We start from the raw sequence: 27556 nt of genomic DNA on the forward strand, positions 1-27556 counted from the left end.
TCCTCCAGAATTGCGTTATACAGGGTTAACGCTTGGAAGAGTTTCTTCCAACATTTAAAAAGTTACAATACTTTGTGTTTTATAGAAAAAGAGTCACGGTATAGAAGATCGAAATAAAACCAGTAAAAGCCACCTTATGAGTTTGGAGGGGCTGTCTGTACTCCAGACAGGAATCCCTCCGACCGACCCGGCGTGCAGAACGAAAACCGCTCGCGAGCGGCTCTGGAAACACGGGGCCTTCAGTCAATGAGCGCAGCTGCTCTCGCGGCACTCAAGTCCTGAAGCCTCCAGGCGAACAGTCCCCCGCTGCCAGCACCGCGCAGAGGAGGTGCCCGAAGCCACAGCATCCTCCTGCCGCACGGCCATCCATCCTCCGGGCTGTCGGGCAGAGTTTCGCCTCCAGAAGGTAGGAAGTGTTTAGAAAGTTCAGCAGTCTTTGAGAAAAAGACTTAGGTGTTTTCCTTTACACGTGGATATTATAGAGAGCTATAATCTGCTTCCCCTAGGGCTTATTTTATTCTGAAAAAGAAGGGAATATATTCAACTCTGGGAACTCTTCGTTGTTGTAGTTGGGTCCTTGGTCTCCCAGCATCGTCAGCATGTCCTGTGAGGATACAAGGAGAGAGTTATTACCTGGACTAGAAGGTCACGTCGGTAATTTAGCCACGGAGGAGTTTGCCAGAGCGGGTACTGCATACCAAGGCGGTCCCTCTCCTCCCAAGGGCACGGAGGGTTTGTGCCCGAGGCTGCAGGAGAGCAGCCAATTTGAGTCGCGAGCAGCGATTGCACCGACTCCTTTGGAAACAGGGGGCAGCAAATCACAGGAAGAGTACGAACCCTCGGGAGTTACCTTCACTTTATTGGATCGGGGGGGGGTGTTTGGCTTTTTTGTTACTGTTTTTAATTGCAGCTAGAAGGGTTTAATTCAACTGCGGAGCCGGTAGAGTTTCACACTGATCCTGCAGCGGGCCAAGACACAAAGCCAGCCCAGCTGAGGCCTCTCTGCCCTCTCCCCTCCAGTTTCAGCTCCATCGGGTTATTCACAGGTTTGAGACCTCAGCAGATATTACAAACTAGAGGGACATGCTCCCGGCGCTTCAGCCAGCTGCCCACGCTTGGGAAGCAAAGACCGTTCGCTCCCACAAGATCGGCCCGCACCAGTCCTCGCTCGGGAGGTTAAAAAAGCACCGTCTTACTGAGAAGACCTCAGGCTGGCTTGGCTGCGGCTGCTGCACGTGTTGCTCCCCGGACGCTGGGCCGTGGTGCTGTCCTTGCCACTGCGGCCACATCCCCACACCTTCGGCTGCCCGCGCCTGGAACGGGGCGGGGGTCTGCGCTGCCTCCGTGGCTGTTCAACAGAGAACAAGTCAGCAAACAGATTCCTGGTGCAGGGCTGTGGTTTCTGTGATCCTCTAACGGGACTGGGAAGCGCACAGCTCATTCTGCGGTGCCTGGTTGTTAACGGGGTAGGATCTGCCCTCCAGGAAAAGCCACTAAGCTGCCACGCGCGTTACGGCATTTGTCAGTACCCGTCTATGGGGCAGAACAAGGACAAAGGCAGGGGAGTCCCAGAGGGGTTTGTTTCCTCCCAGCCAGCCTTAAAACGGTTCAAAATTCATCTGCCCGGGAGCCTTGCGGTGGGACGACGGTTCAAGGTGACAAAGGCAGCGCTGGCCAAAGCGGGGATTTAGCTGTGCTCTCTACATTTGGGCATTCCCAACACACACGAGAAAAACGACGGAGAGCATATCACGCCAAGGCTGTTTCTGGCTGATGCTCCCGGCTTTCCTCCGAGGGGATTTTGTTGCCACCCCAGCCTCCCCAGCACCCCAAGCCACACTCACTGAAGCCCGTGCCACGGCTGGCGAGGTTCGGGTAAGCAGCCCCCGTAGGGGAAGCCGTAGAGCCAGGTGCTGCCATGGGGCTGAAGGAGGATGGGGTGCCTTGGAAAGTCCCCATGCTGAAGGAAGGGGGCCGAGTCTTCACCGTCTGGGATGCCACTTGCTGTAAGAGAGCAAGAAACGGGAGAGGAAGAGGAGAGAGGCATTTACTCCGAACCTCGTCTTAACTAGGGTGAGAAGTTGCTGGACTGGCCCCAAAGGGGAAAGCACACGGGCACACAGCGCTGCTCCGTCACTCAGCTAGACAGTTAGAGCAGGTTGATGCATGACGGCGAGAAGGGTCCGTAACGCAGTGGGGACTCGGGGCCTGCACCGAGGGTTCAGGCTTTGCTACCTGGGGTGCGAACGCTGGCCGTGTCCCTGGAGCCCAGTTGGTTCCGCTGACCTGAGCTGGGTTGGAGTGGCGTGAAATCTGTGCTAAGATCCGGCCCGCTGATGAGGGTTGCTGCTGAATAATGTTCACAGGAGGTACCATGCTGCTGCTCCTGGAAGACAGAAGAGGCACTCTTGGGACACTAGGTATCGCACGCAGGACGAAGAGGCACAAACACCACCCGTGCAAGTTACTGGGGGGGGGGGGGGGGAACGAGCCCAGAAATGTGGGGTAACTTGGCTCACGTGCCAGCGCCCATCATGCTGCCCTGCTGTGGACGCAACTGGCAGGAGCTGCTGGGTTTGTGGGCAAGGCTACCCTCACCCAGCCCAGCTCCTGGGCTTCAGTCTAGGCATGTCCAAGAGGCACAGCTACCCTGCAGACACGCTTCGGCAAGCAGCGGAGCAGAGGGGTATCAGGGAATCAAGGCAGTAGCTGGGGAGGTGAAGATGAGGGCGAGGACTGGCGCAGCAGAGGAGGGGCCGTGCTGACCCCGTGCACAGCCTCAAAGCTCCTGCACCTCTGACCAGGAGCAAAGCAGCACCAGGCAGGAGAGCAGGGGTGCAGGAGCCCTTCCCTCCCCCACCCCCCAAAGAAACCGATGCCTGGACGGGCATCTCTGTGCACGCTACATATTTATGGACAATCGCTGCCACGCAGAGAGGGGCCGGGAACACTCGGCTGTTGCAGAAGGACACACAAACAGAACAGGAACAACTGCAGGACAAGACAAAAATCAACATGAGGCCGTTCAACGTACAGCACAGGAAGCCTCACCTGAAGTTCTCGGCAGGTCGCGATGGGGTGAAAGTGTTTCCCTGCGTAAAGAGGGGCTGGTTGGCAGGCACCGTGCTGGCGGGAATGGCTTTGTTCTGGTCTGTGGAGAGAGGTTGATTCACGTTAGGGCTGAGAAAGTCTCTGCAGGAGGAACAGGGACAGAGAACCAGTTGCAAGAGACGTGCCTGTGTGAAGGAAGACTGTTTTGAGCCAAAGCATCAAACATGACTGTTCCTTATGCAGACACGGACTCCAGATGGTTTTGTAAAAGCCTGGTTAATTTGATTTCCTCTCCATTTTCTAATAAACTTCGCATTAAGGTCCTCTGCGGTTAGAGCATCCACTACGTTCTGTGCTCAGACTAGACACACAGAGAACTGCTCTCTGAGGACAAGCGGGAAGGAGCAGACTGAGGCAGGCAGCAAGACCAGAGCAAGAGACACCTTCTCACCCACTCCCTCCCCACACCTCTCCAGCAAAATGTTGGCTGCAGGACAATTTGCTGCCACAACAGCACATCGGCGTAGACAGGAATTATCCACCCGCCGTCAAAAATCAGCACTATTCTGCCAAGACCTGGGCTGCCCACACCACAGTCACACTGAGCCCCTGCACCCAGAACTGCTCCGAGTGACTTAGGAAAGAGCAAAGAGCGCTCGGGTTGAAGCTGAAATCGGGTAAACATGCGACGTGGCCCTGGCCACGCCTCACAGCCCAGCACTCCCTACCTGTGTTGATATTGCTGTAGATTTCGCTGAACCTCGGGTCCCGCTCCTGATTAAAAAGGCTCTCTGCCTTCTCCAAGGGCTTGCTGTGCTCTGGGCCGGCAGCAGTCACAGGCTGAACGGGAACCTGGGAGCAGGTGTAAGTGTGAGCCGTCAGCACCTCAAGCGCAAAGGAAGTCAGCGGTCTCGCAGCCAGCACGGAGAACAGCTGAGGGCTTTGCAGGCAAAGACCTCGCACGCAAGAGGCCGGGCTGCTCTCTGGACTCCTGCGTATTTTATCGGGACAGCGTGGCCGTTTAGGGCTGGCAGCATCGACACGGGCATAGCGGGGAGGATGCCACAGGGGCAGATCCGAATCAAGCGAGCGGATCCGGCAAAACCCAAGGCAGAACACCTTCCCCTCCAAACTCTCAGCAGCCTCAAGTCAATCCTGCGTGGCCACCTTTAAAGCCCCAGCAAAAGGTAATTTAAATAATGCAGGACAACAAATGCAGGGAGTAACCGAAACCCCGTTGATTTACCTGTGAGTGGTCGTAACCAGACAGGCTCTCTCTCCCTGGGACCACCTCCAGCTCTGTCTGTTGTGGCGGCTGCTGCTGCCTAAAATAGAAAGCGTCTGTAACAGGAGAACACCGGCTGCTAAAAACGATTGCCAAGGGAACAGATATTCTGTGGTTACACCAATGATTCATTAGCCCAGAGGAGTTCATTGCTGCAGAGAGGAAAGTTTGGGTAGGAAGGCTATTTGACAGGAGGGCAGAACCAGCAAGAGAGGCATGGTAAAAGGAGCTGAGCACCTCCTGACCTTGAGGGCAGCTGTGCCGTGCCCATCTCCAGGGGAAGGTTGACACTCTGCCCCAGCTGGGGCCTCTGCATTGAGTTTGACAGGGCAGGCCGAGACTCCTGGCTCGAGTTCCTTTAAAGCAAAGAAAAAACAAAAAAAAATATGTTTAAAAAATACCAGACGAAAGCAAGCAGTTGGCTACTGTGTGTAGGAGAGTGCACCTGTCTCGGACAAGATTGGAAGCTTTGCTTTTGCAAAACCTGTTCAAGTGAAGGATCCTTCCACTCAGTTTCCGTGGTCTCTGAAAGGGGGGGCGTCACGTAATATAATGCTAACGGCTGTGAGCCAAAGGGCTCTGCCCCCTCCCACTCAGTCACTGAGCAGGGGAGCAATTAATAACCTACACCAGGAGCACGGCCAGATCTGCATCATCCTTAAAGCACGAGCAAAGGTGGTAGGAACCTAAAAACCCCCAAGGTTTTCCATTCAGCTCTATGTCAGACACTCCAGAGCTGGAGCCTGCAGAGACCACCAGCAGCTTTAGGTTTTAAGCCCAAGACATTGGTGGAGTTCGTTATGCTCTTCTGTTAACTGTCAGAAGTCAGTTAATGTTTAACTCCCACAAGAAAGGAATAAAAGTCCAGCGTTTTCTCGACAGTTCTTTTGCAGGCTGCTGCTTCAGTAGTACCTGATCCCGAAGATGAAACAATACGGATAACCCAGCAAAGATGCACACAGATAAAATGCACCTCAAACGCGATCAGACACAGACTGCCGCTTCTCTGGTCTGAATGTATGCAGTGCTTCTAGAAAGCGTAGTATGGATGTGAGAATGGATGCGTGTGGAATTAATGAGTTCAAAGAGATATCTCTAACACCGGGACAGGAATTAAGGCCCGTTTCAGATCTGCATCAGATTTCAGCCCTGCGCTCAGACCGCAGCTCTTTAAAGCCAGAGGGATTGGGTCACTGCTCAACTCTTAATGCTTTCTCATCAGAAAGCATCAGCTTGCCAGCTGCAGGAAGGGAAGAAGTGCTACCAGCACTCTAGGACCTTGCCTCACTGCAAAGAAAAAAAAAAAAATCCCGGCTTTTCACCTGCCCACAAGCAATCTAGCCTCCTGTGTGCCTGGCTGGAGAGACTCCATTTGCTGCACTCACCGAGCCTGCAGTTAAGAATCACATGCAGGCTTTTTTTTTGTTTTTTTCTTTATTTATTTCGGTTGCTGCTCTTCTGTAAGGGGCCTAGAGCTCACTCATGGGAGGAGAGAGCAGCTCTGGTCACTCCCAAAGGAGATGCACCAACCCACTGGAATAGTCAAGAGAGAAAAGAAGAGAGCAGCAACGAAAGCAGTCTCCCCACTGGAGCTCGTTTCTGAATCCAAGGACAAAACTACAGCAGTGGAGAAAAATAAAGTGTTTACTTTCTGCCACCAGCTGCAGACAGTCCTGCTCACGTGAAGAGCCACTCTCTGGACCAGCTGCCCCCCTGGACTGTCACAGGAGTCCAAGAGCTACGTTCAAAGGCAGACTTCACTAATATTAGCTCTGAATGCAAACACACAGACAGGAGACTTGCTCCAGTAACCAGAGTTAAAAAAGGTACTGCTGGAGCTGAACTTTGGCAGCTTGCTAAGCCATACAACCGAGACAGCCAAAGGAATTAAATTTCTTGCACTTTATAGTCCTCTAGCGCCTGCCACGGCCCAGGAAAAGAGCGCTCACGGGACTCAGCAATTGCTCCAGGGCCTGTGCAAACTGATGGGAAGCTTGGTGAGGGGGAGAGGCCAGAGCTCCCGCAGTTGGTTATTCTGGGACAAGATCCCATCAGGTTGGTGTGCTACCACTGGTGGTTGGCAAGTCATTTCCATGTACATACTTGACGTTCGTGTTGGTACAGATGATGTACTCAATTTCATCCGAGTAGGGGTTCTGGAAGGTAAAGGAGCTGGTTCTCATCCAGAGCCATTCCCGGTTTTTGGATCGGAATCGGAACATGACTGACAGAACCTGGCCTTTTAACTTCACCACCTAAAAAAACGTAATGCCATCAGTAGTACCTGATAAAAGAAGGTGTTGAAGAGCAACTCGCTTCTGAGCACAAGCCACCCCCCACTAAAGCCTTGTGATGGCCCTTTGCCTCAAACCCTGCAAGACCGTATCTTGGTTTTCCCCAACTAAATGGCACCGCTACTCTTCCCTTAACGCTATCTTGATTCCTGAATGATACGGGGGGGAATCTAATATCCCCTTTTTGGCTTTCACTTTTCTTATCTCTTTGCACTGGTGAGATGTATGAAAAAACCTCCAGTAAATGAAGCACATGCTCTTGCTTCTGATTCCAACTATTTGGACAAATGGATATGAGCAGCTACTTTTTGGAGTCATGAAAGCACAGGGGCAGTCTTACCTGCCCTGCCACAAGTCCAACGCCCTCAGAAATAAGAGTAACGACAACAGGGCAAGCAAACCACATCCATTTCGAGTTCTGCAGCACTGGGCTGGGCCCTAGAGATGAACCAGTGTTTCAGCCACAGAAGCATGGCATTCAAGTAGGCACTTTGTAGCCACGTCTCTGGCCCTAAAAGCAGACTGGACTAGCAGCCAGAGGATGAATTCAAGAGTTAAGACATCAGATGCTTCTGTTTTGTTTTGCACGTTTACAGTTCTGTGACTACATCTGTAACTGTTTGCCATCGGGCAAAGGAGAAATATCTACGGTTTACTTTTCTCTTGGTTTTCCAATTAATGTCATTGCTTTGCAAGCACCAAGACAGATTCCAATCTGAATACCACGCTGCACGCAAAGCGGTAGCTGAAGTGTTTTACCTGCTGGAAGCTGTCCCGCAAAAGCTGTTGGTCTTCCGGGTGGCAGAAATCCACAATGTCTTTCCCCAGAAGCTCCTAATTTTAAAAGAATTGGGAGAGATCTCAAGTCAGTTCATCTGGCAGGCAGACTCCCTCTTCCAGGTCTGCCCCATTAATTCCACTTTGGACAGGTAGTTCTGCTCCCCCACCACCAAATCACCGTTACACAAACCAAGTACAGGAACCGGCGTGCTGTATTTTAAAGAGAAGCACAACAGTGGTTGACTAACGTTTGATCTCAAATGCAAATGGAGGCAAAAACGACCTTAATTGACATTAGACATAATCCAGAGCCACCCATCCTTCCAATGATCAAAGTACTTAGAAAAGCACGTGAAAAAGCAACCGGTGGAAGAGAAACACGTCTGGTTTAGGCCCTGGGCATCGTTTTATCAGCTCTGTTAGACAAGCAGAGCCAGGATGTACAAGAGAGGGAGGAGGGAAAGTAAGTCTGAACAGCAGTTCCTTCTCAGAAAGCTCCTACCATTTTCTCACCTGTGGCTGGTAGCCAACCGTAGCCACACAGCGGTGATCTATGAAGGTGAAAATGCCTTCGGTGTTGTGTCGGGAGATGAACTCTGTTGGCTGACAAACATTATTCATGTCTGTGCAGTTGGGTGAGCTAGTGACCTGCAAGGTAAGACAGGTACAGGGTTATCGAATCTTGCGAGAGCTGCTTTCTCCTGACCAGCCAGCCCTGCAGTCGGATTTGTGGCAATCAGGGAACATCTTCAGACAGAAGAGTTTAACTCTGTGGACTTTTAGGACGAGGCAATGTTGAACCATCGAAAGATGCTACCCACCTGGAGCCTGCCAATAGCCACGAGGCAAAACTTGCTGCCCTGGCCGGCATCCGGGTCATCATCAGGCAGTGAAACACCTGAGAGGGGAGTGCCAAAAAATTCCAGCAAGGTTAATACAGGAAAAATTGCTGATTTCAGAGGAAAAAGACATGCAGTTCTGACTTCAATACGTCTCTCTCCAGCCTGTTTTGTAATTCAATATCCTTTCCCATGAAGGAATTCGGTAAATTAAGTTGCCTGCCCCTCCCTCTTTTTTTGCCAGAAGGGTTAGAGTTCTTTAACTTTCAGCACAAGCTAGCGTATCGGACAGCGTGGTATTATTTTCATCCTCTACAGTATCTCTACCCTTCAGAGACAAAGATCTCTGATCCAGCATCTGCAAAAATCAGTTCAATCCTAAAATAAGAACAAGTGGTAAGATACATTGGGAAAGCATTTGCTGGCACATTCAGTTCACGGAATGGACAACTTCAGACCACGTGCCCTTAAAAACAGCCACAACTGAACACTTCAGCTCACTCATTACCTGCGGGGGGCCAGGCTTTTATGTAACCCGTGCAGTGCACCACGACGTAGTGAGGTTCGCCGTCTTTTGCTGCACCTAAGCCATTCCTTGGGAGAGAGAAACAGCCTGATTGTGCTATGTATTAAACTGGGGTAAGGTCAGGCAAGGTTTCTACTTGTATTTTAAAAAAGCTTCCACAGAATGTCTTCAGGGTAAAAAAAAATAGAACAAAGACTTAACATAAATGCAAGAGGTCCAAGAACACAATAGGTTGGAATCTATCTCAATTTCACATTAAAAAGGGACAATATACACCAGAGCCCAACAGCAACAGCGTGAGGAACATGTGGTTGTAAATTGACTTCAAATCCAATCTTGGAATAAAGAAAGATTGGTCTTCCCCAGGATTATCTTCCTCAACATAGTGGTACTTTGGTTCCTCTACCAGCCCATCTACCCAAACTCTTCTATGAGCTGTCCTAGTCTACCCTACACACTCACCACAGTGTGTCCCCAGCACTCTGATGACAGAGCTGTAGCTCCTTTTGCTCCTAGCAATGCAGTGTGCTTGCCCGTAACTCTTGTGTTATTTACCTGCAGCGATTCCTCATAAAGCTGAGACGATTCACAGCGACTGGATCCACTGAGCTGTTGCCACACCTGTACCAGAATTAGAAATGCAAGGGGAAAGGCTTTTATCCTTCTTGGTCAACATCAAAACAATCTGACAGCCTTGAATAAGAGGAAGCACTCTCTAAATGGGGATGAACCTTTGGATCTCCTCCACACAAGTGAAAAGCCCTCGCTCTACAGACTTCAAGAAGGGAGGTGACACACAGGGTCAGAACAAATCGGTACTTGGAACCGGATCTTCTACAACAGTCTTGAGAGCTATCTTAGCATAGGGCAAGGAAAAATCTCAAGAACTCGACTGTTAGCTTTGTGTGGACAGCTCAGCCGTGTTATATCACGTCTATGTCAGAATGAGCAAAAAAAGCTGAAATAAAAGCGTGATGGGGCCAGGGAGCCAGTTCAGCTCCAGGCTCAAGTGAGGCTTCCCCAAGGAATCTCTTCATTACCTCATTCGGCAGATGAACGATCTTCGTGAACCCATACACATCCTCATGGACTGCTGGCCTTCCTTCTTGACAGTCCCCGTCTTTAAATCTAGGATGCGACCTAAAGAAAGAAGGAAAACCAAGATGCTGCTGCAACACGAGTCCTTCCACCAACACAGGCACCAGGTAACATGTTAGGAAACTAGCAAGACAAGTGTCACCAATGGTACCTTTAGATGCATTCTCAGGGGGGGCTGCAGGATCCTTGTTAGAAAGGCACCAGGGTTTGGTTCCTTCTACAAAGGGAAGGTTTTAATCCAAGTCCTCTGCAGGCTTTCACGCTGCCCGCCCCCGCCAATCCCTTCCCAGGCTGCTTTACCTGTCAGCGCATTCTCCGACGTGGAGAGCTGCTCCCTCAGCTTGCCCACGTCATCCGGGTGCACCTGGTCATACAGGGTGCTGCCAAACCATTCGGACTGGGGCTGGTTCAGGACAGGAGTCACAGAATCGGAGACATAGACCACCCTCCCGGTCTCACAGGACACTATGAACAGAAAGCCGTCGGCTGCCTCTAGGATCAGGTGTTTGAGTTCCTGCATTCACAGACAGACACGCTCTTAACTCCAGAGCCAAGCAGGTGAAGCCCTCTAAACCCACCCCGGGTGCCTATCTCCCCCCACCCACAATTTAACTCCCCCCCCTCTGATCGCAGTATTTCCCACAAAGCAGCATCAAGCCAAGACCTGGTCAGTGAGAAAGGAGGGTTTGTAGGTGCCGTCAGTGGAGGTATTGCCTGTGCCACGCAGGGACTTCATGTGAGAGACAGCCATGCGCAAGATGGTGAGCTTGTCTGGTTTGCGGGCCAGGGCACTGCAGGTGGGCACCATATCTGACAGCTCTGTGATGTAGGCAGTCATCTTGTTCCTTCGCCTACGTTCAATCTCGCTGTGATTTTCCCTGCAAAAGCCCAGGGAGGAGAGGAGGAAGACGAAGTTACCAACGAGCCAGAAGCCTCAGCCATTTCCCCGTGTCAACGCCTCCACACGGCCAGAGTGCAAAACACAGAGATGCATCAGGGTCATCAGGAGTTAGAAGGACTACAAGCGCCTCACATGCTGGGCGTGCACAAAGGAACACAGGAACAAGTGCAAGGAGGAGAGTCTACAGCTGGACCTTCTTTGCTGCGGACAAGAGCCTTTGCTTGAAATCACATCGCTTCCCTGGTATCTGGTGACGGCAACAAGCTAGGCTAAGCTATTTTAGCAGAGGAAGAAGCTTCCCCATCACTTCCACAACACTGCAGCAAGCCGAAGGATTTCTTCCTTTACTATGGCCTCTGCTCTCAAAGCGGGGTTCACCTCGCTCTACTGAGAAAAATCTGCCTTTTAAACAGCACTGGTGCAGACAGACTAAGACAGCTCATCCCACCCACTGTCTGTCCAAGGACGAATCAAATCCCCCACCACCATCACCGTTCAGACACCCATGCGTCTCCAATAACCGTACAAGGAGGCCAGGGCTGCAGCTAAGACTCGGGCACCTAAATCACAACGGATGAGTCTCACCTTGCAGTGCTTTTATGAAGATACTTCTCAGTTACACCGAGAGCCTTTTACAGTATCACGGCAGGAGGGAAAGCTTTAGAGGAGATATACACCTGATTTCTGTACAGATCAAGGCCAGTGTGGGCAGACCGTCTGCCAGGCACACACCTGGGTGGTGCGCACAGACCTCTAAAGAGGCACCACAACGAATGCTGCCCACTTACAGTCCTTAAAGAGGACTTCTTCACACGCCTTTTGCAAGCCTGCTCACAGGGCACGGTCCCCATCAACCCCTGGAGACCAGAACGTAACCTCTTTAGACTTGGTTCTCGTTATCCGGCACGCGTAGTTTAACTGGGTTACTAAGGTGGGTTTTTCAAAACAGAACTTGAAAGCCAGGTTTCCTATACAGAAGGATGGATCAGATGCAAGGAAGCACACGGTGGGAAATGAAGTGAGATGAAAGTGTTGGAAGGAACATAGACAGGCAAGTGAATTAAAGAGGATAAATGCAAAAAACCAGAGCATTTATCACTACCAGGTGTGTGCAATCATTCGGTGACCTTGCTCCAAGAGACCGATATTCAGGAAAAGAAGTGCTTCAATCGTCACACTCACCTTTAATTCAGTTTCTCCAAACTCACATGCTCAAGTGTGCAAAGGAAGCTACCTTCGCTACAAAAGCTACTGGGAAACCACCAGACATTTTTCTGGCCCCGCCGCCAAATATTCTTTACTACAGGCTCTTGCATGACAGCAACAACGGACTACTGGCGACAGAGGAAAGGGTCACTACTTCGTTGGAGGAGAAACCCCCGAAAAGCACTGCTGTTTGCTGTATCCACAGGCCCCACCTCTAGCGTTTCCTTATCTCCTCAAATATTTAAGCTATGCAATACTGCAGTTAAGAAAAGGCTGTGTTTGGGGGGGGTATTTTTTTTGTTTTAAAACCAGCCAGCGGGCAATAAACCGGCCAGAATTGTGGCATTCTCAGCACCCATGACAAGTCTTTTTAGCCCTGCGCATTGCTCAAGAACGAGTCTAGGGTGGAACAGTCCTAAGAAGTTACAGGGTAAGTTTGCAAGACAGCAAGCCACAAAACAAGCCATTCTTCACGAATTACCAACCCTCAGCTCTGCAGCAGTAACGAGCTGTGGGTGGCAAGCATCAGAAACCTTGACAGTGACTTAAGCAGTTTTTGTTTTGCAGCTGAAAATAGGTAAGGGCACATTTACAGTTGATGTTTTTCTGCTGGAGAAATGCAGTCCTGACAACAACAACATCTCAACCAGCTGCAGCTGTGCGCGCACGTTCTCAGGGTACATTTTTGCACTAGTGGTACAGCATTCAAAATGACTGCTTCGGTCATTTCAGCCACAGTCCCTCACTAATTACAAATAGGGACTTGGGGGGGGGGGGGGGGGGGGGGAATACAAATCTTGTTTTCAGTAAGCCTAAATCACTGTAATGCACAGGACACCACCTTTCCTGGAAGGTTTTAAGGGGTAGAAAAAACCTGAACTAATACACTTTTTAATGTCCATTTTGATAGTACAACAGCGTTCCTGCAACAAAACCTTACCAAGGTGAGAAGAGGCCGTTTGGCACCTTGATCCAGCACAAGAGAAATTGTACTTAGCACAGGTTAGCAAAGCCACAGCACTCAGTGAAAGCAATGGCCCAACCACGCTCTACCCTGCGGGTCTTCGGCAAACAAATCCTTTTGTGTATTCCCCAAAGACATTCTCCCCTCCTAGTTCCAATTACACAGCGATTTCCAGAAGTCTGCTCAGTTTCAACTCCTCTATTGCAGCAGATGAGGGAAGGAGGGGGGGGGGAATAGAGAAGGGATGCCTAGAGAAACATTAAGGAAAGGAAATACTCTGCTTGTCCATGCTTGAAATCTCCATTCTCCTACCTGGCAAGTCTCTCCTTATCCGCTGAACTCTGTTCATCATCAGACCTAAAAATAAAATCAGCGATCTAAGCTAAAATGGAAAAAGTTTAAAGAAATGAAAAATGGGAAGATGTACTAGGAAACCCAGCCTACAGACACGTCTGTTTTGCAGAGGAGCAATTCCATAAAACAAAGCAGTCATTAGTTTGCAACATTACACGTTAAATGGGTGCCCGCTATCTACATTGTTTTGAAGTTTTAAGACGCTTACCGAGACTGCAAAATAGGCAAGGGGTAGCTCTGTTTTATATATAACCGAGGTGCAGATTGTTCTGCGCAAGATTAGAAGGTTAATGGCAGAACTGAGAATTAGGGTCCCAGTCACATTAAACTACTCTTTCTTTAAAGAAAAAAAAATAAAATAGCCTCTTTGATAGTATTAACAAATCAGAAAAGCAGATTAAAAAAAAACAAAATCCACAAACAGCGTAAGATTCACAGCTAACACCACACATTTTCGTAATGCTGCTACATAAACACCATTCAGGACAACACAGTCGAGATGGCTACACAACAAACAGCACAGAGAGATGTTACGCGCTTCGTCTACAAAAAGGCACACAGACATCCCCACCAACCTGCATGCACTTTCAGTTTTCCAGGAAGAGGAATCTGCAAACCTTGTTTTACAGAGGCTGATGATAAGTTTTCCTCCTTGAGGTTTGGCTGCCTTGGAAAACAAATAATCCCCCAAAAGCTACCGCCAGGAAGGGAGAGGGTACCACACGTGCCCAGTGAGGCAGGCACGCAGTCTCTCAAAGGCTGAGCATCTAAAACGTACACGGTGGATTTATGGAGTACAGGAGGCGTTTTTAGCACTAGTCAGCTGTGGTGCCCTTCCACTTCAAACAGGTTTTAGTACGGCACTTAAAACAAAAAGTAGTCATGTTCACTTCCAGGCTCTGTTTTGCCTCACGTCACCTGAGGAGGGAAGAACGTACTGGGAAAGCGAGGGCTGCCAGAGCTGCGAGGAGCATGATACGAGCAGCCCCGGAAAACCGATCCGAGCGCTACGGGCAGGCCAAGGGGGCACACGTGCAGAGGGGAGCTGTGCCGCGCTCCTCTGGCGGCTGCATTCGGGGCGTCAACACGCTAACACCACCGATGACTTCGTCCCTGCTCTTCGCCTCCTGCCGCTGTCCTTGTTGCCTGAGCCAGTAATTGCGAGCGATAATCCCTGCATTAAAGCGCATCGGTACTGCTGGTGCCCCGCCAGAGACGGAGGCTCTGGGGCCTTTGCAATTCGGAAGTGACATGCAGTTGTTTTGTTTCTTTGTTTATTCCTTCCTCGCCTACCATGCGTGTATTAGCCAGTGTGATCAAAGGCCGCACCGCAGCAGGGGTCACAGGGAGCCAAGATCCGACTCCAGCTACGGCACCGCACAGTTCAGTAGCGGAATTTTCAGCTTTAAGGGCCATGAAGCTGTTCAGCACTACAATGCTCACCAAAAAAAGCACATGCTGTAGGCATTTTGCATTTCCTTAGCACTTAAATGTTATTATCAGGGTCTGTTATACCTTTAAGTGCCCAGAGTTTATGCCTTGCACTAGGGAACAAAGCTATTCGACGTGGGCTGGCAAACATTTCTAATTTGCTTGACTTCAGATCAAGTCAAACCACTTAAAAAGCTGGAGAACCCCAGCTTAGAGCTCCCTGCTAGCCCTCTGGCAGGTAACAGCAATGACGGTGACCTGAAATTTTGGCTTTGCCCTTTTTTTTTTGCCTCTGACACAGGTTTATAGCTCTGGAATAGGCATTTTGCAAAGCCTTTATTTCTAGACCACTAGTTTCAGTGCGTGACCTCAGTGAAGTCACGGGGAAAGGCCCCTGCACCCAACGTCATTCCTGGCTCGCCCTGCGGTGTGATCTGCCCTGCTCCTTGACACAACATGCTGGGCACTCCTTTCCCCAACGTCCCCAATCACTTGAATTTTAACTCCAATTCCAGGGATTTCTGAAGTCAGACCCCTCCTTAAGACAAGCCACTAAGTACAGTGTCTTGGCCGCTATTCTGTATTTGCTCACTTTTCTTCTTAGCAAGGCGTAGCATGACGTGCCTTCGCACTGAGGGGACACCCTGGAATTTACAGCACTCGGAATATACACATAGAACCTCGCTTCGGCAAAAACATTACACTTCAACACAAAGTAAACCCATGAAATATTTAAATTGAGTTCCATGGGCTTCAGAAAGCTGTAAAAATGCCATGCGGTCGGTCCCAGTACTAGATGGCACAGAGCTACCTTCAGACACCAACAAGTAAAGAAATCAGAGTCAAAATATTGCCTGTAATGTTACTGTACACCCCGATCTCTAGGAAATCCCCCATTTATAGAGAAAGCTTCTGCCTAACTCCCCCACAAAACACACAAAACACACCATTTGCCAGGAAACCCTGTTCAAGTAAAACTTGAACTAAGCACGAAACTTGTATCTCTGCAAGTTTCTCGAGCAGGAGAAAAGAATGAGAGTCCAAGGCAACAGCTGAAAGAAATGTTGAAAAAGAGGAACGTAATTTCATCACACTCATAACAAACTGGTCCAAAAACATCAAGGAAAATGTCTGGATCCCTCGGTGCACCTTCCTTCAAAGACAGAAAATCTAACTGCTAGTTAGAAGGGTGCTGCAGGATCTCTCTTACATTAAGGTGGTTTGGCACCAAAAGCTTCAAAAACTGCATCACAGCAGATTCTTACCTGGCAAATCTCTCTTTATCGTTTGGCATCGGGTCATCATCACATCTAGGAGAAGGGGGAGAGGAAGAAGAGTTCTTAAAGTGTTTACACTTACTTCTTTCCCAAAGACACTGAGAGAAGAACAAGGTTTAATAAATCACACAAAAAAGGCCGGGTGTTAAAAAGGCAAACTCCGCTGTGCATAGGCAATCCAGGACCATACTCTTCATTTATCTAGTTAGAAGACTACTGTTTAATTATTTTTTATCACCTTGATGATGTTTTCCACATCACATCCGTATCAAGGACAGCGGCATCACACTCAGTAATTTAAGCACAATCACACACAAAGAAATAGGTTTAATTGCACTCTGAAGGTAGTTAGCCCAAATCAACACCCTCATCCAAACGATCTCAGTAGGCAAATCCTACATTCATCAGGACCATCATCATCGCAAAGCCATTCTGCAGTCATCTTTAAAAGACTGTAACATATGGACTTCCAGTATCATTAGAGTTGTCCAATCCTAAACCACGTAGTGAGACTACAAATAAATGACGTGAGGTCTTCCAACTCTTCTGCGTTCCATATGGATCACGAGAGGAGATACTTGCAGCCTCGCCAACTCCTTGGGAGTAAGGATGTCTCTGTAGTTGAAGCATCCTCACAACAGATGAGAACCAAGTAACACGTGTCTGAGGCACTAACAAAAGCTCAGCATCTCACTGTTGTGCCGATAAGCTATTTGGCAGAAGATTCTTCTCATCAATCAACAGGGGCTTGGCCAGCAGCAGTGCTCCTATAGTGCTGCGCGGAACAACCAGCGGATTGCTGGAAGCATTTATGGAAACCATTTAATCTTTTGAGATGCTGGTACCGAACGCAGCAACCGCATCACGGAGTTCTGCGACACCGCTTCAACCCAGGGCTCGCAAGGCTCGCTTCTTCAGCCGACCTCATCTCGCTACGGGGCTGGCCCAGGGAGACCCGAGGTGGAGACCGCATCCAAAGCGGTAACGGGATGCCCTCCCAGTCACAGTCCCTTCTCCGGACTCACAGACCCCATGTGCACAGCAGCTTTGCTTTGGCATCAGCTGCAAAGACGGAGGAATACTGCTGACTAGGAGAAAGGGAAGAGTTTAAGGAAGTGGAGCACTGCCTCCTTCAGACTCCCCCCCGCCTCCCTCTGCACTGCTGGAGAGGAAAAGCCACACCAGCAGCAAGCTCCTGCTCTGGGGGAAATGCAGACACATCTAGACCACACAACAGAAACTTCTGGGTGCGATGTCCTCCCTCACCTGAGGAATTTACTGTTCCCTTCTCCGTCATCATCAAAATCAAGCCTGAAAAACAGAAGCGAGAATATCATTATTAACCAAGCGGTTTCTCCTTTACGGGTCGCTTTTCTGTCTGTCCCTACAGGGATGCAGACGATTCTTGAAAGGAAGATTTAAGTAATCCCAGGGGCTAAGGTGAAACAACCCGCAAAGTTTAGAAGGGGGCTTCCTTTACATGTCTATCAGAAACAGAGCAAGGAAACAGTTCAAGCGAGAGAAAGCCCACTTGGAGCACCCGCTGCACCACAGCCTCCTGTTCCAAACGCTCTGGGTCTCCTAGCAGCGATCCGAAGCCCAACAGGCTGCCACAACTGCTCCTCGCTGCTCAAGGGACTGATCAACAGCCTACAAATGGAGCACTCCCAACCCAAAAGCTTGGATCGGTTGCATTTAAAAAAAAAAAAAGAGGACGGCAAAATACTTCAAGAGTTAAAGTTCAGTCTGGTGACCTGCGTAGTTAGCGCCCTTAGTTCAACAGCAGACAACGTCACCGTGTTTGCTGTAACAGGGTCAAAAAAAAAAAACATTTCTAGTAAGTGCATGTGGGAGGACAGAGGAAAGGCTTTTCACTGCACTTCCTTTCAGGATGGAAAACTGGCGCGTAGACGCAGCACGGCAGCGTGCGTGTTCGCAAATGAAGTGCGAGGAACAAGTAGCAGACAGCGTGGGAGGAGCTGCAGGGGAGTGGGAGCACCAGCAAATGGAGGTGAAGGAAAGAGTGCGAGTGACTGGGGGAGGGCAGGGAGAGATTTTAATTAGCTTGAAAATTAAGAGGAAATTTCTTGTGCCAGGAATTTAAGAGCAGCCACTCAATATCCTTTTAATTTGCAAAGGCATTTTTAGCCAAACAAAAAGCCTACCACAAGCACATCGCGGCTTCCCCCCCACCCTCTCCCAGAGAGGGCACAGTTGCAAAGGTTTGAGTAAGGCCCCAACATTCACATTCTCTGTTCCTCTACCTCTCTTGCAACTGGCTTGTCTCACTGCTTCAGCGACTCCTGTTTCACTCTCAATCCTTGGTGAGCAACCCTCTTCCGCGAGGCGCAACTCAACTTTTTAATCCCCTCTTTTTATACGTAACACAGAACCCGGCTTTAACGGGTACGGTTGGCATAAAGCATACCACTACAAAGTAAAAGGACTGGATACAGCGCACCTGAAGGAACCGGGCAATTCTTCTTTGCTTAGGAGCAGACAAGTTTCCTCATCACAAGGCTGACCACTCTTTCAAGAGAACAATGCTTCCTCAAAAATACACTTCACACACACGCCTCCCCCCAAAAAAGTAACCACCACACACACACCCCGAGCACACACTCACCCAGGACGCCTCTTGTTGGCTCTCTGAACGATGGCTCCTCCAGCTTGTGCACCCGGTCCAGGGTTCCCGGAGCTGACGGCCGCACCCAGTGAGGAAACATCTGATGCCATTTCTAAACAGGAGAGTGGAAAAGAGAAAATAAACCAGTATTATGTCAAACCCCTCTCTAGTTCAGAGGGCAGAGTATTCACCACATATAGCTCCCATTAAAAGCGATCGCATTTCAGCATCTGATGTGGATAGACTTTGTGCAATGTGTGTTTCTAGCCCTTTCATCTACTGTCTCTCCGGAGCCTGCACTAAGGGTCCATTTCAAGCTCTGAGCACATGCTGTTTTCATAAGCTCAAAAGCTTAGATCGCTAAACTAAAAGATGTGGTCTCCTTTTTAGACAGAGGAGGAGTCTGACGTGATCGTGGGCAGGGGCTGAACGCATTCTCATATGCTAGCTGCATGGGTATGCAGAAGGGGAGGAGGAGAGTTGCAAGTTTGCCTAATAACATCAACGCCGCCTCTCGAAGAGAGAATCTTTCAGATTTCTCAATCTGAAAGAGAAAGAATTAACCAAGGCGCTTGTAAGGCACCTTGAAAACCATGATCTTTCAGACAGTCATTTCTATTTTTCGGCAATACCAACCTGTGGGCACCACAGGCATGATTACCAGTCTCTGCCTATGCTCCTCCGCAACTGGCCACGCACCCAGAGCAAAAGAACATCAGTTCTTCCCTGAAATGACACTACCTCCATTAAGCACAATGGCAGTCTTGCTTGGAGCTAAAAACCTTGTCTTTTACATGTAGAAAAGTCACATAAACAGTAGGAAACCTAATCAATGCTTTCTAAGAGATGAAACAGGCAGGTAATGCGCTCAAGAAGTGTGGAATTGGTGAGCCTTCAGAGGCCGTGCCACCCAATACTGCAGTACTGCTTCTACAAGAGGTTCCACGTAGACGCAGCATTTGAGAAAACAAGAAGTCTGCTTCGAGACGTGAAAATAAGCCCCTTTTGGGGCACGGGAAAGAAAGAAGCATCTAAGTGGAGAACTTGAACGCGCTGCCCTCACAAGTCGGACGGCAGGCCCAAGCCTGTTACGCATTATGGGTTTTTTCCACAATGAAAGCAAAGAGCCTCGGCTCTCTACGCAACCACAGACTGAACCGCTTCCCCGGCCCTGTGGGCAGGCCGGGCTCCAAACCCCTGCCCGCCGTCGGGCAGCGTGGATGCCCCCTTCTCCTCCCTGCACACTCCACCAGCAGCTCCCAGCTCTTACCAACACGAGCCGGAATTTCTCGTCCCTTGCAAGCCGCGAGACTACGTTTGAAAGCAGTGTTTGATAGCAGACACCGAGCCTTACTTCTTCGATCCTCAAGTAGGGCTTTCTCCTAATCCCAGTTGTTCAGGAGCGCGCATAACAGGCCCTGTAGTTGTTCAAAGCTTGCTCAGCGTGGCTTAAACTGAAACCATGTCGTAACATTGCCACGAGAGCTGCGTTCAACGTTCTTCTACGTTAACAGAGTCTGATCTGCACCAGAACCAGAGTTTTTAAACAAGTTAAGGCATTTTTTCATCTTTCCGAACTAAGTCAGCTCTGTACTCATTTTAATGGCTGTGTTTTTTTAAGTTTGCTGCTAACCAACTGCTAGACTGCAACCAAAACAGTCGCTCCAGCCAGAGACTCTCCACCACCACCTTTGCAAACTGAGTTGCGTGGCGTGCCTTGAAGGTAGAAAAACCGCTTCTGCTCTATCAAAGCGGAGGGGACCAAAAAAAACAACAAACCAACAACCCAACACACACAAAAAAAGCCTATTGCTGGGGTTCCCAAACCACAGCAAAGTGGTACGCTGACGCCGAGAGCTGCTAATGCATGAAACGCTGCCAGAACTGGTGGGACAAAGCAAAGAACTGAAGTCAGGTTTAACAAATATGGCAAAAAAAAAAATCAGGGCTTAAGCTGCGAGGCTGTTGAATCTTTGCTTAGCCAAGACCATGAGGATATTGGTCGACACGTAAAGGAGAGCTATGCTATAGGAAGCTTCTGTGCAACGATGCCTGTTTTTACTTCTCACCTCATCAAACATAAAACAGCCTTTTGCACTCCCAACATCAGGAAAGGAAAGGAAAAAACCCCTCTTTTTAACGTCATAGATACGTCTGGGTTTATCAAGTATTTTTACAGTTCCTGAAGTCAGATTTCAATCCACCAGCAGTTTAATCTAAGCAGGACTTCCAGAGTTGGACGGTGGTTCGCTTGCAGCTGAGAGCGGAGCTGCGCAACAGCCCAACCACCTCTGCGGTGTGGCTGGACCACAGCAGCTGGCTCGTAACAGCTCCAGCTCTCAGGAAACTTGCTCCAAAACTTCTGGTATTTCTTCCAAAAAAAAAAATTTTATATATATATTTTACCACAGTAACATTGCTAGCCTGTGTTACTGCTTGATTTGTTTTCCTCTGAGCAGCTGGCACTGCTGAAGAAGTTTCTTCCTTGCCAGTCCATAATATTTCCCAGGGGTGACTAAAATATGGAATAAGCATCCAGCTCAGTGCTCGGCAGTTGAAGGGGCCAACGACAACAGCCCCAAACAGCAGCATGAGCGAGCACACCCAATTTCAGCACTAACTACAGCAACAAAACGCGAGGACTTCGCTGAAGTGTCAAAAAAAATTTGAGAACAAAGAATCAGGTATGGAAACAAAGATTTTTGAAAGACAGAAGATTATCTGAGGTTAGCGGTTTTCAACATGTGAATGCATAAGGTCTCTGCTGGGACATCGGTCCCTGCGTGATAAAGTCAAGTCAGCTGACGTGATGCACTTAAAATAAACAGAGGTTGGCCTTCCTCACACTCCATCCTCCACGCTGGGACCACAGGCCTTCCCCATCTCCTCTCCACTCGATTTCGGATCGCTTGGACACCTCTGTGCCCCTTTCCTTATTTCCAAGTGAAGTCCCAAGGTGCAGAAAGGGCTGACATCAAAGGTCTTTGTTTAGCGGAACGTGGCCTCACGTGCAAGTAAACCAGGTCAGAAGGTTTATTCCTTTTCCCAAGGAGCCCCTGGCTTTTCAACACGCGTATTTAAACACCATGGTCTAAACAGAAATAAAGTTTCTGGAGCGCGGCAGATAATCATTTTATTAAGGGGAGAGGAATTTCCGCTTTCGGGCAGGGGAAGGAAGTGACACAGTGCTGTTCCTCCGCACATCAACTTTTAAATAGGGCTGAGGGAGAGGGAGGGCGTCTTTGTTTGTTTTTAAAGGCCCCATCTGAGCCTCTGCCATTTCTAAGGAGCCTACTGCGTGGACTAGCATCTCACAGCAGCATCGCACGATGAAACCACTTTACCTCGTGCTTCAGCTTCCTACTCGGAAACATTTGCCTCTCGTGGTACAGTGTGCCCTTTCACAAGTGGAAGAAAACAAGATGTCTTGAGATCTGGTCGTGTAAATTGGTAATATTTTGTTCTGCATACTGAGGGAGAGCGTCAAAATGGTTATGTACTCTTTCACATGACCCACTGGCCTCTCTACCACATCCTCACCCCAAAAATAGGGAGAGCATGGGGCAGGCAGGTGGGGTGGGAAGAGGTCTAGCTTTTTCCCCTTTCAGAATTTCTAGGACACTCACACAAATGCAAACCTTCCTTTCAAAACCCCCATTTTTCCCCAATCCAAACACGGGCCGTACAGCAATATTATACTGAGGTCAGCGTGGAACTGATGGAACCCAACCGATCAACGCAAGCTCTGAAAGCTTCGCACATGACAGGCGGGTGGTGGAGAGGGCGTCTCACGCGCACACGTTCTCAGCAAATTCCCTGGCCCAGACGCTCATCGTGAGAACAGCAGCCACTTCACAGAAATCCCTCCACAACTACACTCGAAAGCCACACCGGCTCCAAGCGTAAAGGGCGAGATGTGAGTAGTCGGAGGCAACCCGAGCCAAAGACCCAGCTAATGGAGTCAACCGACCCTAAGAAAGCCTGGTACGTTATAACCCACGAAATGCCAGTTTCACAACTGAAAATTATGGTCACCGGGAAAGCTGCTGATCAGTTGTTCAGTTTCCAGGTATCAGGATGCTTAACTCTGACTCAGGGTATCGATACCCAAAGCGGCGAGAACAACATTTTTCAACCACTCCAAAACAACAAAAGGGGCAACGAACACGTTCCTTTGAAACAACCAACGTTAAGAGCAACGGGACAAACGTTCGTTTTCGTTTTGAAAGTGGTTTCTTCAAAAGTCAGGCGTGCCACCAAAAGCCCCAGTCGATCCACCCTGCCCTCTGAGAAGGATCGACTGGGGCTTTTGGTGGGTTTCGTAGAGTCACTGCTGCAACAAGCAATATCCTTGATAGCTCTCTGTTCCAGCCCTTTCCAGAATCGATCCCTGCTTGCCGTTAACACGTGTTAAACCTAATGAAGGCCAGAAGAGATAAGCAGAGGCAGCGCAGAGAAATTACGGATCCTCGTTTGTAACTTGAATATAAATCTGCAAGCACAGCCACAATTCGGCCAGCAGTTCGACCCAGAATAGAATAGGCTGGAAGATCGCTAAGGGAATGTCATCTCGAGAGCCAGACTTCCAGCCCAGCTCTCCCGGGAAGGGCTCTGTTGCAACTACTGGCATCTCAACAGTGAAAAAGCTTCAGAAATAAAGTGACAGAAAATAGTCAAAACTCTGATTTACGAGACGGGCCTGCCGTAGCTCTTAAATGCATTTTTATTGTACCACTTCGTCTGCTACAGGCAGGCGCTGTACAAAGCACAGCAAAAATGGTGGTTCCTGCTGCAGAGAGTTTTAGCATACGGTTGTTCACCAGGCTCACTATCAGCCAGCGCATTTTAGCATAGCAAGATGTAGTTTAAACTTAACCATTAGCCAGCTCCCCAAAAAGCCAAGGAAGTTTAGAGCAGGTTTGCAAGCAGAAAACAGCTGCTAAGATAAACCAGCGTACCGCTTGAACGAATACTTGCATTTCACTCGCAACTGTAAGGCTTCGGTCTGAGCAGCGCACGTGGCTTTGTATTTACAAAGCGTCTCAATTTCTGCGTCTCGGGTACCTTAAAGAGATTTATTTTTTAAGGAGGTGGGGGTTTGTTTTTAGGTGGTTTCAACTTCCCATGCAATGCCAGCTCAGCGCTTCCATCCCCATGGGAACCTTCCCCGAGAAGCGTTACAGAAATTAACTCAAAAAACATAGAAAAGAATGCATCTTCCATTTTCAAGTGTTGGAAGTCACGCATTCGTAAAAGTAAATGTTTGAAGTGAAGCTGACCAATCCTATATTTATCCAGCCAGCACTAAAAGTGTCCTAATAATCCAAGTTAATATTAAAACCTGTAAAGTAATGCAAGTAAGGCAAGCCACTTTTCTTTTTTTAATCCCTCCTCCTATTTCTTCCCGGTTAGTGGATGCTATTCTCTTTTCACTCCTAACCAGGAGATTTTAACAACATAAAACTTGCTTAAATTGGCACAACTGAAAGCTTTCAATCTCGCAGGCTTCGCAATTTAAGCCTTTTTCAGTTAAATAAGACCAGTAAACTGTGCGGTGGCTCACCTCACCCTCAGAAAGATGAGGGAGCAGAAAGGTTTTGCAGATTTATTTTTCAGTAAGTTTATCTGAAAACGGAGAAGTGCTTTATCTACCTCTCTCTCAGGTTTCCGAGGCGACCTGCTTTGCCCGTGCAGCATTTCGAGGAAGGACAGAAGGCCCAGGATGGCACGACACTGAACGCAAGCTGCCGTTTGAACACTTAAAATAAGCTCCAGCTTATTTTTGCGGCCAGTTTGCCCTGCTCAAGCTGCGAGGACGTTCAGCATATTTGGAGGCATTATCCAGTATTCACTGGAGCCCTGCAGCCCATTTTTCAACGTCGAGAAAAAGAGGACCCAGCTTCTAAAGAACAATTTTCACAAGTAATTTAGTTTATTAATAATCTCTATGTATATAATGCTTATGCAGATGGTAAGTATTTTTCCCCCTCAGTTTAAAAGGGCCAAGCTAAAATTGGTCAGTCAGTCTGCCCGTAGTTATAAATATTAAACACAGATGTTGAAAGTTCTTTCTCTTTTCCTCCCGAATTTGTTCAAAAAAAAAACCCCTTTCCTATTACGCAAAATATCATGCAACTCCGAAGACTACCCTTACATAAACACTTTGCGATACGCTAACAGTTAAAAGCCACGAGTACCTGCCTTTCTCGTTCACTGGATCCTTACAGAGCTGGCTCATAACACACATTTTCCATTCTTACCCCAAACAACGGCTTTTTTTTTTTTTTTGCTGTACATTCAGCTACGCATCCTTTGTCCGCCAAGCTGCGAAACCTTGATCTAGCACTACGCTGGCAGGAGAAGAAGTGAACTTCCTGATCAAGCCCACACCACCACCAATACACGTGACTCAGATTTTACTACTTGGAATAATCTGACTGTTTCATGGGATATCGCTGTGAGCCAAAAGCGTATTTTGCCGCAGGACGGGATCACAACTTTGACAGTTTCCCTTTCAGACATATTTTTGCTAAGCTGAATCAGGGATTCTTGTTTTTTCTAACACACCATCTCTAACTTCTGATTGCTGAAGAATTTCAGATCATTATGTGAAACCACAACCACGTATTTCCAGACGCCAGTTCTGCACCCTTGCCTCAGAATCACCGCAGACAAATGACCCAACACGTTTTCTCAATGTTTAAAGCCACAAAAGCTTCCTATATCGTTAGAATGACAAAAAAAAAAATCATCCTTTAGAAGTCACATTGAACAGTCCTTGATAAACCTGAACATGTCACACAACCCAAGACCTCGCCGGCCTCAAGCCACAAGCAAGAATAGTCAGAAACCACAAGCCAAAAAAAAAAAAAACCAACCCCACCCAAAAAAACACAGAAGCCTAAATTCTGACCTCAGTCACCACGTTGTAAATCCATTACAACTTCACAGATGCTGGGTTATTCCAGATACATACTAATTTCAGAGCAACTCAGCCAGAAATTTGATAAAGCCCGGAAGATTCGATTTTATTCGGCAAGCATCAGATACCACCAACTTCCAGCTTCCCCCAAACAGGGAGTCACCCCTCGGTTATCAACCTGCGGGAGCAAAAGCTGAAGGAACATTCTGCGTTCTGCTGACAGGCGCTCACACCCTTGCTTATGCACCAGCTATTCAGCTCGGCAGTTTAAAAAGGGGTGGAGAGGAGATTGGTAAAAATCCTTTTCAAAACAGCGCCATCAGATTTTTGTCTGTTGCTAATTAAGAAAACCTCAGTGAAACGCACAGCAAAAAAAAAAAAAAAAAAAAGGGTCTAAAACCAACATAAACCACTAAGGACAATAAACGCAAGCGAGCCCCACTAGTGCTCACTCCCCCGGGGAGGGCGATGATGGAAACCAGACCCCGGCACCAGGTACACCAGAGCAGCCTGCGCAGGGCCCACGCCAAGCGCCGAAGCTCGGGGAGCGGAGACGAGCGCGACCGCCTTCCTCCCCGCCGCAGCAGGCTCACACGCCGTCTCCTTCTCTCCACCTCCAGCTTGCCTTCTTCCCAACGCGGCCTGCCAGGCAACGGGGGTGCCTCCTCCGAAAGCTCCTGCCGTCTGACAACCACGCTGGTTCTCCAAAACACACACACACACACCCCCCCCAGAGCACCCCCAAGCCGGGCACCCCCAAGCCGGGTCCCTCGGCACCCTTTCCCCACGCTGGCTCCCTCGTTTCTTCTCGGGGGGTGCCCCCCACCCCATCCCACCCTCCCACGGGGCCCCTCCTGACCCAGCCCCCCCCCCAGCCCTCTCACCTCAGCCCCGAACCCTCCGAGCTCCAGGTAACGCCCCTGGGCTCCCCCAAAGCTCCTGCCCCGACCCACCCCGTTAACCCAGCCCCTCGAAAGCCTCCGGCCCCGGCTGACACCTTCCACCCACCCCAAAGCTCCCACGGCCCGGCCCGGGCCTCCTCCACGAGCCCTCTGGCCCGGCCCGGCCCCTACTAACGGCACCACCAGCCCAGCTGCCCCGACCCAACCTCCCTCCACCGAGCGCTGCCTCTCTCAACGGCTCCTCAGCAGCCCCCCGCCCGGCCCGGAGCCCCCGCCCGGCCCGGAGCCCCCTCAGGCCCCCGGAGCCCCCTCAGGCCCCCGGGACGCCCCAGCCCGACACCACACACACACACACACACACCCCCGGGGACCGACCCCCCGGCGCCCCCGCAGCCTCCCCGCGACTGCCGCAGGCCAGGCGGCCCTCCCCCTCCGCGGCCCGCCCGGCCCAGACGCCCCGGCTCACCCGGGTTGGCGGCGGTAGCTGCCATGGCCGGCGCGGGCTCGGCGGCCGCCCCCCGCCTCCCTCCTCACCGCCACTGCCAAGATGGCGGCACAGGAAAACCCTCTGCGCTGCCGCGCAGCCTAACCTGCCCGCCGAGAGGGGCGGGGCGGGGACGGGGCGCGGCGCTCCTATTGGTCCAGCCGGGGAGCGGAGGGGGGGGCGGGGCGAGCGCGCCCGGCGGCACAGCCAGCAGGGTACGGTGAGCGCGGCCATGCCCCGCCCCTACCACGGGAGGGGGCGGGACTCCGGAGGGGGCGTGGCTACGACGGGGGTGTGTGGGGAGGGGTGCGCGCGTGGGGCGAGCTAAAGGTCGGGTCGGGTGACGTCACGCGCCGGGTGGTTTGGGGTTTTTTTTTTGGTCGGAGGGCAGGAATGCGGCTGGGATCGGGATTGGGACCGGATTAGGGCTGGGACGGGGATTAGGGCCGAGACTGGGATTAGGGTTGAGACTGGGATTGGGATTAGGGCTGAGACTGGGATTAGGGTTGAGACTGGGATGGGGATTAGGGCTGAGACTGGGATTAGGGTTGAGACTGGGATGGGGATTAGGGCTGAGACTGGGACTGAGTCTGGGACTGGGATTAGGGTTGGGGCA

The 27556-nt window shown here is 49.9% G+C and overlaps 1 protein-coding gene across 8 annotated transcripts; it reads right to left on the reverse strand.

Annotated features, from left to right (window-relative positions):
* ARNT (aryl hydrocarbon receptor nuclear translocator) lies at window positions 1–26990 on the reverse strand. Of its 8 annotated transcripts, none has more exons than XM_076360181.1 (23): window positions 26923–26990; window positions 18633–18744; window positions 17273–17317; window positions 15995–16039; window positions 13257–13301; window positions 10538–10751; window positions 10174–10387; window positions 10025–10090; window positions 9816–9915; window positions 9331–9396; window positions 8758–8843; window positions 8232–8308; window positions 7924–8058; window positions 7390–7464; window positions 6440–6591; window positions 4582–4692; window positions 4298–4376; window positions 3780–3903; window positions 3052–3151; window positions 2236–2386; window positions 1845–2004; window positions 1206–1348; window positions 1–604 (listed from the first exon to the last, which is right to left on the reverse strand). In XM_076360181.1, exons 1-23 carry the CDS (start codon window positions 26945–26947, stop codon window positions 515–517), a joined length of 2415 nt encoding a protein of 804 aa, XP_076216296.1. In that variant the 5' UTR covers window positions 26948–26990; the 3' UTR covers window positions 1–514. The 8 variants fall into 8 exon arrangements, with proteins under 8 accessions (XP_076216296.1, XP_076216295.1, XP_076216297.1 ...); XM_076360180.1 differs by having other exon boundaries at window positions 1197–1348; XM_076360182.1 differs by lacking the exon at window positions 13257–13301 and having other exon boundaries at window positions 1197–1348.
* Between the last annotated feature and the right edge of the window lie 566 nt (window positions 26991–27556).

Source organism: Aptenodytes patagonicus, chromosome 26 (assembly GCF_965638725.1).
Source record: "Aptenodytes patagonicus chromosome 26, bAptPat1.pri.cur, whole genome shotgun sequence".
Classification (NCBI taxonomy): Eukaryota; Metazoa; Chordata; class Aves; order Sphenisciformes; family Spheniscidae; genus Aptenodytes; species Aptenodytes patagonicus.

What these genes read in the sequence shown, in the direction of transcription:
- ARNT (XM_076360180.1), bottom strand. Translation starts at nt 26,947, where the DNA reads ATGGCAGCTACCGCCGCCAACCCGG. An exon ending in GTCGGAGAATGCGCTGACAG is followed by an intron (nt 10,091 to 10,173) that starts GTAAAGCAGCCT and finishes TTCCCTTTGTAG; the next exon opens with AAGGAACCAAACCCTGGTGC. An exon ending in CTGGTTACGACCACTCACAG is followed by an intron (nt 3,904 to 4,297) that starts GTAAATCAACGG and finishes ACCTGCTCCCAG; the next exon opens with GTTCCCGTTCAGCCTGTGAC.